Source organism: Protopterus annectens, chromosome 16.part0, assembly GCF_019279795.1.
Source record: "Protopterus annectens isolate FY-2018-M chromosome 16.part0, PAN1.0, whole genome shotgun sequence".
NCBI lineage: Eukaryota > Metazoa > Chordata > Ceratodontiformes > Protopteridae > Protopterus > Protopterus annectens.
In genome coordinates, this window is record NC_056750.1 from 746,928,627 (window position 1) to 746,950,801 (window position 22,175).

The following is a 22,175-nucleotide window of genomic DNA, read 5'->3' on the forward strand; positions in this document are numbered from 1 at the left end:
GTGGTGACCAACAGACTGGACCACAAATAACTCTCCACATGATAGAAAAAAATACATTATCAGCTACAAACTCCCAGCCTTTCTCATCTGCTTCCTCCTGTTTTAGAACTTAAGTCATCTTGATCATAGTAAGGGCTTTATGCTTTGTATACCATGCAGCTGGGCTGGTAAAGGCAACAACTTTATTAATAGGAGTAGGGCCAGAACAAATCAAATCCATTTTCCATTATAATTTTATTTGTATTAAGGCACATACAGAAACACAGTTATGGCTAAGAAGCCCAAATGTCAGTAATTAGGCAAAGGGCCTGTATCTTCCAGCTGTGCAAATAATTCCAAAAGCATAGACATAAGAGTGTACATGAGAAGAAAAAAGATTTGTATTTTACAAAAGTCATCAACGGGCTTGTCTGAAATAGATAGACTTTTGTTATACAACTAGTATCAATGTCCTGATTAAGCCATTAATTGAGAAAGCAGAGCAAGGTTAGAATAAATGTGAGCATCAACAAGATTGTTTTGGAGAAAACAACAAAATCTGGCTGTACGTATGTAGGAGGAGCCATACAGTACACCTGTCCTCACAACCTCATAACAATTTTATGTGCATAGGCAGCAGAGCCTTGATTTAGGGAGTGAAGATATTTTGTTTATTGCCTTATGTAAGAGAGTGACAGAATGTATCATATTCCAGTAACCAGGTGTTCCTGTTATACTTACTTTTGCTCAGAAAGAGTAGACTGCAAGTGGCAGATATTTAAGCAATAATCCATGACTGTGTGTGGGTGTATAAGGATTTACCCACAAACTCAAAACCACATTGATTGATAGCTTTCAGTTTTGACAACAGCTTTTTTCCTTTCTCTTAAATAGTATAGAGATCAACACTTTATAAGTGTGGTTTAAAATTAAAATTGGTTTATATGAAACTGGGTCTGAAGGGTCTTTACCCTCTTTGGGTAATACATCCACCAAAGCTTTCTTCCAAGATGCTTGCACTGTCCATTCTTTTAAAATATTGTCAATGTCTTCCTTCTTAATTTCAGACCCTCCACAGGAATACCGTATGTTCCTGCAGACTTTTCTGTTGATTTATAATATACCACCGTTTTATCTCATCACTTCCTATTTAAGCTAGCTGCAATCACTATTATTTCCTCCCCACAGACATAGACATGCATTCTTTCCATTTTTCCCTAGTACTCTGCTTTATATCCATTTTGGCATCCATTCTTTGGCAAATTCATATATTATTTCTATCTAAATGAGTATTCAATAGTACTAGTATGGGCACCCTGCACTTGCTGACTGATATGTTATACTCTCAAGTGTACACATACTGGCAAAGAAGGCAAATATACCATTATTGTGTTTCCTGTACACTCCTAGTCACTATTGGTCACTGTAGTAATTAGTATTATTCCACCCTTAAACTTTATTTGGGATACTCTGCTTTATGTCCACTATGGTGTCCTTTCTTTGCCAAATTCACAAGCTAATTTCTAGCTTTATCATCTTCTTCTAAACCTGAAATAATTAATTTTTCTATAAATATTTCCATTTGTGCCTTACCTTGGTTTCCCCAGTCCTCTACTTTATACAAATTTGCATACAATTTCTGAAATATCTCTGGTTATTTTGCTTGTCATAGGACCCTAAGTTTGACAATAACTCCTTCTACATATGTATGAAATGTCAGGACTTGCTCTACAGAAACTGAATGGACAAACAAAAAAAAAAAGGACTTGCATATTCTATGTCTGAGGAGTCCAGTTTTTAGAATATTTCCTTTTCTCTGAGGTTTAGTATTCTCAGAGGTAGTATATGTAGCTTTGGGGGCTTGGAGGGCTTGCCCTCCAGCAAAAAAAAAAAGAAGTTTAAAGGAGAAGAGCAGTGTACAAGCTTTACTCCTCTACATTTTCAGACTTTTTTCTGTGTGGCAGCGCCTGGCATTTGGAGTGCTGACATTTCAATAGGAAGCCTCTAATATTGCTGCTTAAGTCCATTGTACTAAAAGTTTTTGTGTTTTGGAGGTGTCAACAAAAAGTACTTGCGTAGCAGCAAACTTTCTAAATTTATGCATATTATTATTAATTTCCCTTTAGCACGCAGCAATTGCTTCTCCTCTTCTGTGAGATTCATTTTCCTCTGCAACGTTTAATAAGTCCTGTAAATAATTCATAGTATTTCTTTCCATCTCTTTGTGTCTTATTTTTGCCATATTTTGAACTGTTTTCATTTTGTCCCACTCGCTACGTATCCCTTTTATAATGTGTAGCTACCCTAATAATTCTCGAACAATTTCCACTACCTATTCCTTGTATTCCCCACTTTGTCATAAATAAGTACGAAAGTGCCAGTGTCCTATTTTTATTTAATTTCCCTGCACCTTCATCTTACTGTTTATTGGTGTATAATCCAAAATAGTTATTGGATGTGTTTCAAAGCTTTCAATTAAATACACCTGCTCCGGTGAAATGTAATTTCTGTCCCATCTAGCCCAGTTTTTGTACCTTGAGAAATAATATGTAAATTATGTCTGAGCTCCAGCTAGCAAATTCTCATCTTCCATTCCAAACATGCTCACATATTTCTTCAGAATTCTATGCTTTTTTAACTTTTCACTTCTAGGCCCCCACTATACATCATCTATATTGAAAATCAGGTTCCATTCTCCACTCATAAGTGGTCTTTTCTGCTGGAAGCTAATTATTTCCCCCAGGATTATCTTAACCTCTATAACTGTAATTTTAGGTGGAATATAAATACATGCCCATGTAATACTCCTTCCCTGCCATGAACGCCTTATTAACACAAATAGACCATTATTCTCTATCACTACAGTAATCAATATTATTACCTCCATTTTCCTTTGCCACTGATACCCTGCTGAATATCCATTCTGCCTTTGCAACATTCACATGATCATTTCTATACAAATGAGTCTCTTGTAAAATTTGCACCCTACTCTTACTGACTGACACATTTTTTCCTTGGGTGTTCATGTACTGGCTTTGCCAGCCAAGGAAGAAAATGCCTTAAAAGATCACTAGCCAGGAATATGAAGTGTTAGAGTAGAACTTGCACACACATGGCATGTGTCTCTTGAGTAATGGTGCTGCAGACCAACATTATTGAGTCCAGATTGGCAGGGACTGGTGTAAATGTGAATTCACTGGGTATCCATTTGAGATCTCAGCCAAGAGGGCATTAGAGTCAAAAGTCACAAAGAAGTGCCTTAGGTAATGACCTTCCCTATATTGTAACTGTTCAGTTAGGTACTTCCTTGGTATCTGCTGCCTTAGAATGAGTGCAACTCTCCCATATCACCTTATTTTATGAATACTGAGGTATGTCAGGAATACTTCCATATCATTTTCCCTTTTTACTTGAGTCCATGTATTGTTTTTATTGTACTGCTGTACTTTCGACACATTTCAGTTTGCCTCTCAGTTGTAAGGCACAGTGAGTTACTATTGAGTTTTGGCTGCTGCCTGTCCCCTGTCTGCTGCATATATCTCACTCCTAACTCCCTGTCTACCCCCCCCTCCAATTTGGGCTGGCCTACTTCTGTTTCCTTTAGCACCCTCATTCTGCTATTCGATACACTGTTCTTTTCTACCTTCCATTGATGTACTTTTACCTGTTTTTTGTGCTAATACTTCCAACATTTTTGCTGTTAGTTTTTAATAGTACCACTGCTATTGCTGTGTCCTAGTCTGTTAAGATATTTTTACTTACCTTTTGATAATCCCAACTGATAGCTGCCTTCCTGCAGGACTCAATTTGATCCCACAATATATTGTGTTGCTTCGCTTGACTTTGCTGTTTACCTTACCCCTATTCCCACCCACCCCTGATATCACTTCCATTAGAGGGGCCTATCACAGGCTTTGTAACTCCTCCCACCAGAAGCAACACAACCTCACAAATAACCACTCACAGGCTTGTAATCTGCACAATCACAAAAAATATATTTGTCTCATCTGCTCTTCATACTATTACATCAACCTAAATGTCATTATTAGTGTCCTTAGTTATATTTTAATCTTTATGCTTCTGACTGGCTTCAGATTTCATTGATACTCCTCCATTTCCATTATTGTTATTACATAATTAGAATTAACTTAACTGATCAGACAAATCTTCTCCATTTACTTCTCTTCATTAATTCCACCTCTGCCTCCATCCACTTCATACACCATACTACACTTCACTTTTTCCACTTCTGTATAACCACTGACATTTCAAATATTTCTCCAAGCATAATGTCTCTTTCTGCTACTACTAACATCCTATTTTATAAACTATCACTGTATACTTTCACCTCTATATACCTCTCCAACTGCAGATCACTTAGAACACTATGAAATCAGGAATAGCTATACAAAGATATCTTCCTGGCTTTTTAATCTCTCACCTTGACTTTATTTTAAGCACAAAATACCACACTATCTGCAGTCTACTGAAAAATAAATCTAATACAGGTCCCCTCTAAATCCGTAGACCACCTCTTAAGAATTCCGCAGTGTGGTGATATCCATCCAAACACAGGCCCCAAAAACCCACCAGCTAATCTAAATAATAAAGAACCAGTCCTAGAAAATTGCGACTTAACTAACCCTTCTTCATCTACCACCTCAAACTGTACCTCCTACCCAGCTGTACTGTCATATCATTAAACAACTGCCTAACCATAATAATAAAAATAGCACATCAAACCCCTCACTCCATATTTCTCCCACTTATCCTCCAAAAAAATGAATATTGTGTCTATCAACCTCAGTAACATTTTTAACAAAATTACAGAGCTGCATGCCTGGATATTACAGTATAACCATGATATTCTTGCTATCACAGAAAACCTGTCCTTAAGCCTAACATTAATGATTCTGAACTACACCCTCCAGGCTACAGCATTATCAGATCTGATAGGCCTTACAAGAAAGCAGGAGGGGTAGTCTTAATTTAACTAAGTCATATAATCCCTGTCCCTTTTCACACCACATCCCAAAATGCCAAGATACTGGTATCACTGCTAAAGCTTAACAATAAGGAACATCTATCCATCCACAACCCCTTTTTCCCATTTTTCCACATGGAGTCAGGGTATCATTTCAACAGTGACGATCATCTAGAGCCAAGAATTACAGAACCAGATGGCTAGCCTAAAAAACAGTTATGTTTTTTTTACATTCTATATCCAACCTAGAAATAATGTAACAGCTTTAGAAAGAAATCCTGTTCTGGACAACTAATTACTTACCTTATGGAAAAAAATATACTAGGAGATGTAAATATTAACTGGCAAATCTTTACATCAGACTTTCCCTCAGCAAGTATAAACCTGTATGATTACACACAACTTATCAAAACACACACTAGATTTAATAATACTAACAGTAAAAGTACAATCCTAGACTGGATACTGGTCTCTGTCCCTAGTAAATTTACAACTTCTGGAAACTATCCAGACTCACTCAGCAACCACTTTCCAGCTTATACCCATAGAAGTACTACCTGACAACCTAATACTCACCAACTTAAAAAAAAAAAAAAAAAACTAAAACATTTCTAAATTCAATAGAGTCCTTCATCAATACGTTGAAAGCCTTTAATTGCTCTGCCCTAAAAACTCTTCCTCTCGACAAGGCAGTTAATACTATTAATACCTTATACTTAAATACTTTAAGCAGCAAACCCTACTCTGCAAAAAAGAGAAAAAAAATTAACCATGCACCATGGTTCACTACCCGTACAAAAGCTCCAATGTCTAACAGAGAGAAGCTTGGAAAGAACGACTTAAACTTAAGACTTTCATAACCTGCAGCTTTACAGACAATTTCACAATATGAGTAGAAAACAAATTAACCTAGATAAAAAATAATATTATAGCCATGCAGATCTTAAAACAAAACGGATCCTCAGAATTCTGGACATTAATACATAACCTGTTACATCCAGTCTTAAACAAGGAAGCCAACCCTTCTCATAATATCGCTCTAGTAGAAATTGCTACCTTATTCAATAACTACTTCATGAAAAGCATTACCTCCTTAACTAAAAAACTAATCACCCCATCCAGTGCTTCTACCAACCCCTCAATAACCTAGTAATTCAGCAAAATGTTTAGACCAAAAACAACATTTTCTATACACCACACACACTATCACTTTCTTTACTCCCCCAGAATCCCCATCTGAACCTAGTTTACCATATAATATCCATTGCCAGCAACGGAGAACATCAGTGATAAAAAAAAGTTCTACTTAAACTCAAAACCTTCTCAACTGCAATTGACAATCTCCCACCTGAATACCTAAAGATAGCTGCAGATGCAGTAGCAAACCAGTCTCTATCCTTATCAGCAGATCAATATTTGTACCCTCACTTTGGAAAAAAGTCCTATATTATCCCTCTTCATAAAAGTTGCATCTCGGTTGATGTCTGTAACTTTTAGCCTATTTCAGTATTATCACCTCTCTCTCAAATTTTTGAAAGAAGTATTCATAAGCAACGTCTCCATTATCTTCCACAAGAACAGCCCATGCATCCACCCAACATGGCTTCCGCCCAACACACAGTACAAATACTGCCCTCCTATCTTTCACTGACACCAGGAACAAATATAGGGACTTGCACAAACTTGTTTCCTCCTTATTACATCTCCACTAGTGTGCCCCAAGGTTCTGTTCTTGGTCCCCTTCTTTTTAAAAATCTTGAAATATCTTTAAAAATGACCACCTCCATTAGTTGCATAGACCCAGCCTCTCTTATACAATATGATGATAATTCTACACGTACATGGGCATCTAATAACTTGTGCCATCTCCTCTATGTCATGCAAAAAGCTTTTTTGTCAGCTAAAAAATGGCTCCATAATGCTCATCTACTACTCGGCCCTAAAAAACAGTTACTCCTATTTTTCCCCAAATTACACATGCCTGAGAAAGTGAATTTCAGAATCTTTTCACTAAACAAAACTGAAATTTAAGTAGTCTCCTATACGTAAATTTGTGGAGTTATTAGATGATGGCCTTAAATTTGACTTGCATGTTCAAAATAACATAAAAAATGACTTACCAAAAATTAGGAACATTCTACAGGGATAAAATCTTCCTTAGCAGCACGTCTAAAACCACTTTTGTCACTACCAACTGTCTCCCAACTCTCCTATATGGTGTACCCAACCTTAATTTTCAGACTACAGTTAAAAATAAGATGGAGGGACGCCATAATAAGGTTGCAAAATTTGCCACCAACAAACAATACCACAGCCCTTAAGGCTTTGAATTGGCTTGAACTGCCCCACCACTCAGATTACATGCAGCTTATCTCAACACACAACATTATTCAGAAAGCCGATGACTGTACTGCTTTTACTCCTGTTCTTTATTCCAGTCACCCTAATAGACTACTTGAATCTAATGAACATCGTCATCTCAGCGTATATGAACCTCACAAGTCCTCTGGCCAAAGTCTCTACTCATTCTCTGTTGCTAAAACAATGGAATTCTATCATTATGCAAATTAGATCTGCCTCTAAACTCTCCAAATTCCAACTCCTACTAAAAGATTACCTAAATAAAACCTGGCTCTGTTCCCGCACTACTGCAGGCTGAACTAGTCCCCTCCTCCTTCCACCACCAGCGTATTTTGACAATGTTCAGAAAGAAGGCAGTATTGAAATCTGTTTCATAGACAAAGATCAAATATGTTTTTACCTAGGCTATGTTAGGTTGTCAACTTTGTTCTAAAGAATGTACGCAGTGTGTTTAATGTCATCTCTATTAACTGCAGCTTATGAATAGTTTATAGGTTCATAGGTTGGTACTAGGCTATCAGCCCTAGGGCCTATACAAGCCAAGCCATAACAATTCCCTGGCTATTTCTTCCCACAGTATTTACTTCTCTGGACCCCTGTCTAGCAGGGTGACTCACATGATCCCCAGGGTGAATTTCCTATCTCCCATCCAATCATCAAGGTTCCTTTTGAAGAGGACCAAAGAGGTGCTCTGCTTGACATGTATGGGCAGTCTATGCCAGAGTCTGGTGAGTCTCTGGGTCAGGAACCTATCCCTACAGCATGTTTTGTTCATTGTGATGACAAGGTTTAGATCCCCGGAGCGTGTCTGTCTGAGGAATTGGGATTTCTTTTTGTGTAGCATGTCCAACAGCTCTGACATGGCCTTGTATCTTAAACAGAGATCGCCTCTGAGTAGACGATATGCGACAGAGTATAGGTGGAGTTTTTTTAGACGGTCAGTATAGGGCATCTGCTTTAGGCCTGTGATTCTTTTAGTGAGTTATTTCTGCGGCCTTTCCAGTTGTTGCAGATGTCTTGAGAGGTACATACAAAATGGGGCGTTGCATTCTATAATGGGTCTAATGAGGGATGAGTACAGTGGGACGATGACCTCCTTTTTTCTGGCTGAAAAGCCCTTAGTGATGAGGTGTGCCACATAGAAGGATTTCCTGACTGTTTGTGTTGATGTGGTTATCGAAGGTGAGACCACTGTCCACCTGTGTCCCTAAGTCTGTTATAGCACTTTTGGTGTTTAGTGTAATGCCACCTATATGGTAATTCATGGGTACATGTTTTTTTCCCAGAGGGGATAACTATACATTTCTTGGCATTGAGTTTGAGCTCATGGCTCTAGCACCAAGCATCTGTTTCTGTAAAGCCCTTTTGTAGAATATCCACATCATTTTGGGATTCAATAATGGTTCCCAGTTTGCAGTCATCTGCGAATTTTGTTAGCCAGAGTCCCTTAGTGTTGGCCTGTACTTCAGAGAAGTAGATGCCAAACAAGAGCGGTCCCAGGACTGAACCCTGAGGTACTCCACTTGTCACTTTGCTGGAGCTGGAGTTGGAGTCTGCTACTTTTACAGTGTGGGTTCTGTCAGTAAGCCAGTTGGCAACCCATCAAGTGACATAGGGATTAATGCCCAGCTTATTAAGTTTATGTATGATTCCAGAGTGGGGGATGGTGTTGAAGGCCTTGGAGAAGTCCAGATAGCCTGTGTGGACCACCTTACCCTTGTCCACTGCTCTGGAGTCTGATTAACAGAAGTCAATCAGGTTTAGAAGACATGATCGGCCCTTCACAAACCCAAACTGCATGGGGTCCAGTGTTTGAAGGTTGCCAATGTCTTTGTTTATAAGTTCCATGGCCTTGCAGATCAGGCTCATCAGACTGATGGAGCAGTAGTTCCCGTGATCCAAGGTGGATCCACCCTTGTGGAGTGGGATAACAGTAGCTGTGTGCCACACAGTGGGCTCGAAGCCTGAGGTGAGGCTATGATTAAACATGACACTTAGGTGAGGTACCAGTTCATTTTGTAGTTCATGTAGTACACAGCCTGGGATGTCATCTGGTCCCATGGATGCTGTATTCTTAGCTTTGGAGAGTGCGTTTTTTTTACCTGTGTGGCCGTTATTATCGGAATTTGGCAATCTTTCGGTATTGAGATGGGCCCTTTAGAGGGTGAGAGGTGGGTGAAGTTTGCACTGAATTGATCTGCCAGGATATTGGCAATATTCCTTGGGATCAGTATATTTAATGCCATTCTGTTGTAGCTGAGAGCAGATCTGAGCATTGCCATTTAGATTCTTGACATAGCTATAGAATGCCTTGTGGTTGTCTTTGAAATCTTTGACAATTTTATTTTCGTAACTAACTCTGGAGGATTTTATGAGAGATCTCAATTTCTTACTGAGGCTGGTAAGGAAGTTTTTTTCATCCTGGGATTTTCCTCTTTTCTGCAACAGTTTCTTCCTTTTGTTGTAAAGTTGTTTATGGCAAGGGACTACCAGATAGGCTTCCTTTTTTATGGAGGAGAGCATCTTGGTTCTATTGGGGATGGCACAATTCATGCATAAGTGGATGTGCTCGTACAGTGCCTTAGTGTAGAATTCAGCAGTCGAACTTTCAGTTCCCATCTGCATGGTTGTCATGAAGTTTGTCACTTCTGACTTGAGTAGCATGAAGCTGGCTTTGGAGAAGTTTTTTACGGAGGTTTTCTTACTGGGTGGGTGGGATTGGGATGTGGATGTCAAGGGTGATTAGCTTATGGTCAGACCTGATAAACGATGGGGTGACCATAGGTGTAGAGCATCGATTTCCCATGTTGGTAATGACCAGGTCTAGGATATTGGAACCCCTGGTGGGACTAAGGCTTAGTTGATCCAGGGCATTGGAATTTATGAATTCCAAGAACCGTTGGGCAAAGGTGTTGGTACATGAGTAGTTTTTCCAGTTAATGGCAGGGTAGTTGAAATCACCCAGTATTAGGGTGTTTGGTTGTATCTTAATATTTTCCAGTATGTTTAGAAAGGTAAAATAGAATAAAAACTGCACTAAAAGCTCACACACCAAAGATTTTATTTAAACAAAAAGGTAAGCGCTTTCGCAGCTAACCAAGTGGCTTCATCAGACAGCTAGTAAAATTCTATAAAACATTTAAATAAATAAAAGACATGTCAGGTGATCAGCACTGCTAACGTCATTGGTTATAGTTAATTAAAAAATTGTCATGATTAGTTAAATTAAAAACACATGAATGTGGTGCATTGTATAGCCTTACTAAGCTCTTATAAAAGTAGAGAAAGTATTTCACATAACAGTAACACTGCACATAACAACAAGCTAACCATTTCTGTATATATCATACTAAAAATTAAAGCTTCCAAGGACAGGTTACTAGAATTTATGTGGCAATGGATGTGCTTTGAGAAAAGGTTTAAGGGAAGCAATGCCATTCAAACCTGGGGGGTTTTCAGCATTAAGCTTCAGCATCCATTCTTGCTCAATGCTTTCTGTGTGATTCTCAATGTTGCCCCCTCTGATGTCAGGATGTATTACTTGTATCACAAAAAATTTAAAAATATGTGTAGGATCTTCACAGCTTACATGGTTAGCTAATGCACTGCTGTCTTTCTTATTTTTCATGTCCCTAATATGTTCAAGCACTCTATCTTTGAACATTCTATTCATTTTTCCTACATAAAATGAATGGCAGGACACACAGAAAGAGAAGTATATTACATTAGAAGTTCTGCAGTTGGCAAAGCATTTGCTCTTAATGTTAAAGCCTAAAGATGGATGGGTATAACTGGTACTAACATGAATGTGTTGGCAGGCTATGCAATGCTTGCAAGAAAATGTGCCAAAGCGTTCATTTTTACCAGTATGCTGTGATCTCTTTTTATTGCACAGATGCTGTTTCAGTGAGATGTTATTCCTAAACGTAAAAAAGAGGGATTTTCCAATTTTGTCTGTCAACCCAGGTGTTTCTTCTAAAATACTCCAACGTTTTTTTAATGATGTTGGTATATTCATTAATATCACTGTAATATTGCACAATAACCCTAAAACCATTGGTGTTGCACTCCAGTCTCTGCCCTGAATCCAAAGATTGACCTTCACTGAGATATGGTTTGCATCTGCCACTGCGTTGCCTCCAGGCTACAGTAATGGCACTGTCAATGTCTTGTGCACTATATCCTCTATCTAAAAATTCTTGTTTAGCTACTTCCAGAGCTAGCTGTGCTGCTCGGTCGTCACTGTGTAGTCTCAAAATCCTATAAACGTGTCCTTTGACAACGTTCTTAGAAATGTGTCTAGGATGCATGCTGGACCTGTGCAACAGAGCATTTTTCCTTGTGGGCTTTCTGTAAATGGTAATATTCAATTTCTGTTCTGATTTTTTAACTAATACATCTAAAAAATTAATTTCACTGTATGAACATTGATAAGTAAATTTCAAAAACCTAGTAGTAGTGTGAATGTATTTGACACGTTCATCCAATTCTTGATTGTTTCCCTTCTACAGAAAGAATACGTCGTCCACAAATCAGACATACCAGAGAATGTGTTCAAAAAAAGGATTTATCTCTGTCAGGAGATGAGACTGTTCCCAGAAAACTAAAGCTAGGTTGGTGTAGTTATTGGCACACGCTGTGCCCATAGCCACATCAACCTTCTGAAGGAAGAACTCATTATCAAACACAAAAACATTGTTCTCTAAGATATCTAATAGGGCACATACAAGTTCAATCTTATTATTATCAAAAGAGTGATTGATATTGAGAAACTCTCTAATCATCTCAACTCCCCAGTCATTGGGTATAGATGTAAATAATGCTTCGATGTCCATAGTAACCAACATATACTCACAATCGATAGTCTCTAATCTATTATGTAGTCTTTCAAGAAAGCTTTTGGTGTTTCTGAGAATGGTGTAGCAGTCATTAAGTAATGTATGTAAATTGCCTTCTACATAAATGGATAGTGCTTCTGTATACCATCCGGCACCTGAGACAATAGGTCTCATTGGTGGTATGGCGGCACGTTTATGTATCTTCGGAAGGCCATAAATTCTGGGAATAATAGGATTCTGAGTGTTAAAAAATGTAAATAAATCCTCATCTATCATACCTGTCATAGTAAATCAAAAATTAAAACAGAAACCTTGTCAATAATACCTTTAACAGTTGCAAAAGAAATACATTGATATGTATCAGATGCACACAGTAAATCATTCATTTGTTGTAAATACAACTCCGTATCAAGCAACACAATTCCATCACCTTTATCGGCCTGCTTGATTTCAATGGAATTCATATTAACTAGTTCATGTAAGGCCTTATTTTCATTGCTTGATAAATTATAAAATTGAGTATTAGTACCTTTAGAAAAAAGAGATCTAAAATCTCGTTCACAAACATTAATAAAAGTTTGTATCACAGGGTGCGAAGGAGGAATGAACGTACTTGGTTTCTGATAACGCTTGTGTACTTCAGCATTGTTTACCCCAGAAGCAAAAACATTTTTCAGAGACAAGTTCCTTCCCAATAACCTCGTCTTTTAACAAGGACAGGGAGTGCACCATGCTGCTAATGTTAGTAAGGACAGGGAGTGCACCATGCTGCTAATGTCAGTAAGGACAGGGAGTGCACCATGCTGCTAATGTCAGTAAGGACAGGGAGTGCACCATGCTGCTAATGTCAGTAAGGACAGGGAGTGCACCATGCTGCTAATGTCAGTAAGGACAGGGAGTGCACCATGCTGCTAATGTCAGTAAGGACAGGGAGTGCACCATGCTGCTAAGGTAACTAAGGACAGGGAGTGCACCATGCTGTTAAGGTCTCTAAGGACAGGGAGTGCACCATGCTGCTAAGGTCAATAAGGACAGGGAGTGCACCATGCTGCTAAGGTCAGTAAGGACAGGGAGTGCACCATGCTGCTAAGGTCACTAAGGACAGGGAGTGCACCATGCTGCTAAGGTCACTAAGGACAGGGAGTGCACCATGCTGCTAAGGTCAATAAGGACAGGGAGTGCACCATGCTGCTAATGTCAGTAAGGACAGGGAGTGCACCATGCTGCTAAGGTAACTAAGGACAGGGAGTGCACCATGCTGTTAAGGTCTCTAAGGACAGGGAGTGCACCATGCTGCTAAGGTCAATAAGGACAGGGAGTGTGCCATGCTGCTAAGGTCAGTAAGAACAGGGAGTGCACCATGCTGCTAATGTCAATAAGGACAGGGAGTGCACCATTCTGCTAAGGTCACTAAGAACAGGGAGTGCACCATGCTGGTAAGGTCACTAAGGACAGGGAGTGCACCATGCTGCTAAGGTCAGTAAGGACAGGGAGTGCACCCTCCTGCTGAGGTCAGTAAGGACAGGGAGAGCACCATGCTGCTAAGGTCAGTAAGGACATGGAGTGCACCATGCTGCTAAGGTCAATAAGGTGCGTGCATGAAACAGATAACAACTGCCATCACGTCTGCTTTCACTGGCCCTGTGTTCACTGGGCTTGGGGAGGGGGGTTGGTTGCCAAGTGGTCAGACAAAGGCTATCCCAAGTCAAGCCATAGGCTCTTAGTGAGACATCAGTGTCACTATGTCAACACCTGTCATGGATGCTGCCCAGATCATTAGCAAAGCCACTCCTTAGACTTGTCACATGAGATGCCCCGTGAGGCTGCATGCACATTGTCCCATAGTTGCACTTCTTCCCTGCCACTGACAAGTTCAAACCCACACACAGCAAGCCAGCATGCTGGAACCTGGCAATGGTCAGTGTGTGGCAATATGACCTCACCACTAGAGGGCATAATTCCTGACTCACCTCAACCTCCCAGAAAACATGGGTATTAAATTCACCTCCCATGACCCTACCCCAAAGTGTAACGTTGCAGTCGTTTGTCACTCTGCTTGACAACTGTGCATGTGATACTGGGTGCCTTGCCACCCCCATAATCTGTGTGATTATAGTGATGTCTGATGTTTAGCATAGTGATTCTTTCCTCTGCCCTCCATAGCCTGTTTGTGATAAGGTATGAATAATTTTATTTTGTACTGTCCCAGCTCATAATTTTAGATTAGATACTACCCTGGCTGTGATACTGCTCTTGCATGTTCCTCTCTTTCCATCTTGCCTTTTTTCTCCTACTAGAACTTTAATGGCATTTCCTGCCATGATGTCCCCCTGCTTCTCCAGTTGTCTATAAAATATGTTGTGGAACATGGTGTGAACAATACATATTTTGAAATGTATATTTGGGCTGTATTTACATACTCTTCCAGACTAAAAGTCAGAAGTGTCCATAAAGTAGTTTAAATACCTGCTCACCTCTTTTTTTGGGATTCCACATGGGCTGTGTTATAAGCCAGTTCCTTCCTGGTTTGGGAGCTGTATATTGGAGTCTTCAACCAGGGCTCAACTACAAATGTAGCATGGCCCAATGCACTACAAACTACCTCCTCCCCCACCAACTCTCCAGTTCCCTCTTACCTGCTGCCTCTGGTACTGTCTACATCTGGGCTGGGAATGATGCCCTGAGCTGACTGCAGAGGAGAAGTCACCATGTATCCTTCATGAGACAGTCCTGGGATACATGGATAGTCAGGATCAGAAAGATGGAGCAGTGGAGGGCTGAAAAAAGTTATGCCGGGCTGTTCTGGACATGTAGAGGGAGACAGAATGGGACCAAAGTAAACGTTAATATAATGGAAATGAGTAAATAATGAAAAATAAATAGAAAGTTAATAAATGGAAGGAAAACAGTTACAAGATCAGATAATCCACTACTCCAGACCCCTGTAGTAGGTACACCAATTGAGCTCAATGTATTCCTGTGTTGGAAAACAAAATGGGGTAAGAAAAAGGAGTTGTTAGCACAATGCATGTATTTGCAGTATGTTTAAAAAAATAGCTGCATGCTAACCTGGTATGTAAATGTCATGTTACAGGTACAGGCCTGTCAAGACACCTAAGGGTATGGGATACCTCCTGAACCTTAAACCAAACAGTATGCCCACAAACATCTTGCACTTGTATGTGCCCACCCATTCAAAACCCAGCAGTTGAGTAAATACTACTGAGCAACATTGACTGTACCATTTTATGAGCAGGTAGGTGCATGTCCCCCAACCCAACATCTGCCTTGAGTCATCACTGCTTTGACAAGTGGGAAGTTGCACATATGACAGTACAGCACAGTGCAGTACAGTACTGAATATTAATGTGGACAGCAGTGACCATATTTAACAAAGAAAGAAAAAGGAAAAAGAAACCCAACTTCAAATATATTTTATTTTCACTCTGTATTGGTAGCCATTGCATTGCATTGCATTCTAGCAATGTAGTAACATACTCATTAGCCCCATAGTATAATGTTTGAAATACATCAGCAGCAGAATAGAAAGGTAACCTTCTTATAAGTATTCATCTGCAGTACTGACAGCAAAAGTAAAGATATTTACTGAAGGGCTCAGCATCTAAAGCACAACAGGTTGTAAAATAAAAGCAATAAGTAGATCAAAGCATGAAATAATGAAATTCGGAGCTAAGCCTAATATCTTCACGAATGGCAAAGTGACCGGCAGAGGCTTTGCTTGCCTAGTATAGCATTCTGCCACTCTGATTCACAAAAGATGGGAAAATGAGCTCCAGTAACATCGTATCATTTGCATTCATTTTCTCATTTAAATCTCATTATGCGCTCATTTACATACACTTCCACTGCAGTGTTTGTAGAATTGCACATGTGCAACATTGCTTTGTGAGCTGCATTTTGTTTAAATGCCTGCAGCTTGCACAAGTGTGCATTGTGCACATGCTTAAGTGATTCTGAATACCACCCATTCTCATGGATAATGGCACTGATATATTAGACATTATCGGTGCAGTGGAAATTCTGTGTGCTGCCTTTTACCTGATGATCCCAGTGCTGTAAGGATGTATGTATCTGGAAAAATAAGCATAGATGCACCTGCTAGACCAGACAATCTTAATGGATATTTCTTGGTTAACATAAGGCCTGTACCCAGACATCTGTAGAAAGCTATTGTGACTCCAGTACCTAATAGAAGAAACTGTGCAGATATCAACAATTACAGGCCATTTATTCCAATTAGCAGTACAGGAAAGTGCTTTGAAAATGTCATTTTGTTACTAGAAGCTACTGATATTACTGACATTAATAAGCATGGATTTAGTCAGAGACGGTTATGAATAATGACAAATCTTGTTAATTTCTACATTGATGTTATAGAATCCATAGACAGCAGTATTGCATTTGACACTATTCCACATACCCTGTATTCTTTCAACGGTATGACAACTAAAGTTAAATATTTAACATGACTGTGGCACACAGGAATAAAGTCTTGACTACAGACCAGATGACCTAAGACTGATTAATGGCACGGGGAAGCTGGAAGATGCCAGAAGTAGTGGACAAGAGACATGTGACTTACATTAGCTCACTCAGTTAGGAACAATGGTTATGGTGGCTTCTCCCTCTCACCTGTCACTTCAGGGGAGTCCTATAAGCCAATGTCCCCGAGAACAGAGTACAGGTGAGAAGTGATGTGAGTGCATCCTCCCAAGCCAGTATTGTAGCAGTTGTGGGTGGGGGTTGTCAGGAAGTAGGCATGCCTCCATATGAGGAGCATATGAAATCCTATAGCAGGGATGCTGAAGCCCACACCACCACCTGGAGCAGGTGTTAGACCACATATCAAAAAATGCCTTCTTGGCTACAAGGATGATGAAATCATCTCTTGCCTGACGGAGAATGAATGGGCTGTGAATGACACTCACCATGTGAAGTAAGACTAGGTCAGTTGATCACATCAAGTTGTTGTTTAGCAGGCAGAAGAGTGTCAAAAAGTAAAAAGGTATTTCCCTCAGTATTGGGTCTCTTTCCTTGTCTAGCTGACCATCTTCTTACAGTATGTGCCCCTACCGTCTGGGATCTGTTTTAGTAGTAGTTTCCTTCTAGGACTCTGGTTCTCTAGGTCACTGGTTTGTAGATCCAACTGACCAATCTTCAACTGAAGGTTACTAAGTAACATGATATGATGCCCTTTGCACTTTTTTTGCTGTGAGATTTCAGACTGGCTGCTAAGCTCTCAAATTTCTTTGAGGTGCTGTTTGGCATTTGTTTCTTTGATTGTGTTAATATCCCGTAGCACCACACGTGCTACAAGCACGTATTGAATTGTTAAGATTCACAACTGTTGACCAATTACTATACTGCTTTCCAGCAGATAATCATGAAAAGGGAAAATATGGAAGCATGTCTTTAGCCAAGGAAAAGAATAATTTGTTGCTTCTCTTAGTCTATTCCTTGTACATAGACATATATGTGGGTTTTAATATTGCTATGGTGAACTTGTCATCCCGAAAAAGCAGAACTCGTGCAGAAACTGTACTTCTTCGAGTTGATATGTGCACCCCCACCTCTTTATCTAAGAGTTATTTAACTTTAGAACAGTGCTGCATAATTGGAAGGATTTACTTAAGCCATTAATCTTGGTGCAGCTATGACATATTGATTTGAATTACATATCTCTGTTTAAGAAGTCAGAAATGCTCCTTGGACTCCCAGTTCCTTATTTTTCAATAATGTATATCTGCAAGTAATTGTTTTAAACCCTGGTCACCAGCTATGTTCAAATGTAGCCTGTTCAAGTGAGTGGCTGGTCTTTTCTTTTTTCATAGCAGTCCAAAATTAGGCCATGGGATTTAGAAAGACAGTGTGAAAAGAAATAGTCGTTAAGCTAAATGCTGAATAGTTATTTGTTTAATACTCGCAAAGTTAGATTTTGTTCCCTGATTTCAGTTATTTATGAGATCCTTGACAAGATGCCATCTCTTGTCTTTAGAAGCCTATGCTAAAACTGCAAACTTAGCAAATTTAATGTCAGTAATGAAAATATAAGTAAGTACTTTTATGTCTACTTTTAAATCTATGGAGGGCACTCGACACAAATAAATAAGCAATCATAAATAATACACAATGCAATTTAAAGCCCTGAACTGAAACTACCACCATTATTGTAGTTATGTCAGGTAAATAATGTTACTTTTCTGCATCCCACAAATCTGTGCCAAAAACAGAACATGACACTTGTTTTAATGCCTATTCGATTGAATCCTGAATGACTGAAAACAAATGGATACAATCCAATTACACTAAAACAACTTTTAGTTGAATTTCAAATAATTGAAACAACGTACAGTGAAATCATCCCAAGGAAATTATTCAAAAAGAGTTTTTGCAGAGAGCAAGCCCCTCCCCTATAGTCCCATGTGAGGATCCCCGTATACCCTTCTTACTTATATATTCTAACTGCATAATTGCACAACAGGGGGGAGTAAAAATACCACATGCAGGGAATCGCTGTCAGTGCACAAATAGATACCACACCTGCACTGGTTATATACTGGTTACGTCAACCCTCAGATAAAGCTACTTTATATATATTTCTACATAGTCTACTTCTGTATTAAACAGCTAGGTTAAAAGGGCTTTCAACCATTTGAATTTGATCACTTGTCATTCAACAAAAGGAGCATTCAGCCAAATGTCATGGGTCCATTAAAAGAACAATTGTCATTCTGGGTTCCCAGTACTGGGAACATATTTTTAGAGTGCAGTAAAAAATATTACTTCGTTGCAATATTTGCATTACCATTTGTATATAATGTTGCACCTTAAAATTTGGTGTCTTTTTTTTTTGTTTTCTTTTCTTTTTCAGGAGAATCCCTGAGCTTCTCAGATGATTTACTGTCAGGCCTTGGCTCTTCTTGTGTGGTGGCAGGAAGGAGTCACGGAGACTCCACTCACGCAATCATGTATTCCTTGATTTTTAAGTGCCTGGAACCAGACAGCCTGTACAAGTAAGAAAATAAATTTTTGAATGCTCCTATAATGCTGAAATTAAGTTTATTTTCTGTCTAAATCTGTGATAGTAACTATGTTGCATCTTAGATGCATTAGAAATAATATACAGTTGCATGCTATGGAACTGCTGTTTAAAGTTTCTTCATTGAAACAATATCACATGATAATCATCCCTGAAAGTATAGGCTTCCTGAGAAAAAACATAACACTCTGAAAAACAAAGCCATAATCTATTTTCTGCAAAGACAGCAGTCATTTGTTTTGCCCATGTGTTTGTTATGAGAAGCAACAACATCAACCAGTTTTTTACATACTGATATAATCAATCCAGCAAAACAACAGTAAGAAAAGTTGTTTTTTTTTTTATTGTAATTGAATCTCCTCTAGTGGGTAACCATCAGCCAAGTCTATGTTCCTGTCATCTGGAGATAGTACACGTGATATTCTGTCAGCCATAAGAGTTATTAATATGATTGTGCATGCAGGTGCTACAGCTGAGGATGCCTGTCTGTGCTTCCTCGTATGGGTTCTGCTAAAATATTCCATTAGCAAATGTACACATGTAAAAGAATAAAAAACTCACCAAACAAACAACTATAACCTTTGCAATAAAAATAGAAACCCAATGAAAGTCAAATATGCAAAGGTATGGCTCCAGAATAAACTTTGCCTTGGATTTTTTATAACTGTTTATTCTGGAGCCATACCTTTGCATATTTGACTTTCAAATGTACACATATGTTTGTTGGATATCACATGACTCATCTACTGCTACCCTGTTCACAAAGGAGATTTGTACTTCTAGTAACTCATGATGAATGAAATAAATTCTTTAAATGTTGACTCTGTTCAGTCACCAAAACATGCAAAGACAAAAACTTTTTATGCAGATAATTCTAAATATGTACATGAAAATGGTCTTTTTATGTGCATATGTGAATGTGGATAATTGCTTTATATTTAGCGTTTCTGTTAGCTATATTATAAAGCCTGTACATATTCATATTTCCAATTGTTACCAGTGTTTTAAATAGACAATCTGTTCTTTATGTACATTAAGAGAATGTCCTTATTGCTTGTATGAATTGAAAGTCTCAAAATTTAGAGAGTCATTTTGGTTTTCCTCATGACAAATACAATGAAGTTTTGCCCTAAATGTTACATTGTATCTCTCATCACATGATTGCAGTAGAAGACAAAAAGTGGTTGTTCATCTGGACAAGAGGAATTAAATGGACCTACCTGAGCTATGTCCTGGATTAAAAAGCAAAACTGAGAAACAATCCTGTGCCAGAAACAGTCCATTGCCTATTCTTTCTTTCATTTTCTTTGACCAGGATTCTGTTTGTGTGGCTGTATGTGGACTGCTTTAAAATGGTAGTGCAGTATTGTGTGTATAATTAGTAATGTTTTAATATGTGTTTGCGGTGTATGTAAGTGGGAGCTTTCACATTTCCATTATAATTATATATGTATTCATTTAACTTAGATATGCATTTAGTTTATATGAGTGACCTCATAAGTGGCTAAAATTGTAGTATGCTTGATTGCCATGTGTAAAATGCACTTGGTATAAAAACACATATAGCGGCTAGTCTACACGTGGTGAAATACACAGTGTAGAAGGAAAAATGTTTACTTTATTCTACCAATGTACGACTTACTTCTAATATCCAAGTGTAAAACTGACTGTGGAGTAACCACATTTCAAATTCCAACTGTGTTTTAACATTTAAATGGCTATGAGTAATATTACCTGAAAAGTCTTAGGTCAAACATACCTCTCATCTTTCAAAGTCAGTGCAGAGGGTCATCTGAAATCATAGCACTTAAAATTTGCAAACGCATAAAGTCATGATACAGGGAGCTGAGAACAGCTGTGTAAATTTCATGCTCCTAGCAGACACAACATATAACATTCGGATCCTTGTGGTGTAAACAAATGTATACCTACATAGCCATACCATAAAAGTGTACCATTACTGTACTGTAAAATGAATATACATTATTTAGCTGAGTTTAGTTTCATGCAATAGATAGATCCAGTTATAGCAATATTTCAAAACCTGCATTGCCCTCTGACCAAAATATTGTCCATAAACTCTTACATTTCTTGTATAAAATGCATTGCCTTTTTCATAACCCTGTGTCCTTCCTGTTCATCACACTCGAGTGGCCACACACACACACTTTCTATCTTGCTGTCTTACTCTCTCCATTGCATCCGTCCAGACTGATTCTCCCATTTCATTACTGTAAAAAAAAAAAAAAAAAAAAAACAATGTTTTGTATTCCTCCTGGATCTCCGGAATACAGTAATAATGAAAAACATTTCATACTACTGTAGCACTCAGGACTCTGTAGTAAGATAAAGAAAAATGCTTTGTTATTGTTGCTGCCATACTTGCAGTTTAATAAATTATGCCAGTTCCTGGAAGTTTTTCATTGGGCACAGAGCAAATGAGAGAGACTGAGCAGCCCAAATCATCTTTTTAAAGAGCTCTGCAAGAAACAAATTATCAACTGAAGAAAAATCTATTTTTTAATGTGGTAACAATTTTTATTAATATGGCCGGGGACCCTAGCCAGCAGCAAGCCCTAGGCAGTTGCATAGCTTGTTTAGTGCTGGATCCAACTCTGCACAGAGTTGTAACCTTCATTTATAGCTAGTTGTATGACTGTGTATATGGTATACCTCAAGAGCCACAGACAAAGATCCAAAATCAAGAACTAATTTTAAATATTGGTCTTATAGACTTAGAATAACAAATTTGTATTAGCAAGTATTTTCTGAAAGACACCTAGTCTGAAACTCACATGCTTGTTATTCCATATTTGCAACCCACACCAGTTTCGGAAAAATACAAATTCTACAAGGAAAAGATCAAATTATCTCTCTGATTCCTTGCTCAAAGAACAGGGGACATAGTCCCCAAAAAGTTAAACATTTTAAATGTTTTTTTTTTCCAATATAC

The 22,175-nt window shown here is 38.6% G+C and overlaps 1 protein-coding gene across 4 annotated transcripts in view; it reads left to right on the forward strand.

Annotated features, from left to right (window-relative positions):
* Positions 1-22,175, forward strand: part of ASTN2 (astrotactin 2) — a 7,150,955-nt gene that overhangs the window by 6,420,959 nt on the left and 707,821 nt on the right. For all 4 annotated transcript variants that reach the window (XM_044057931.1, XM_044057932.1, XM_044057933.1 and 1 more), the window contains one exon: positions 19,055-19,196. In XM_044057931.1, coding sequence (XP_043913866.1) covers positions 19,055-19,196 — 142 coding nt within the window. The remainder of the gene's footprint in view (positions 1-19,054; positions 19,197-22,175) is intronic.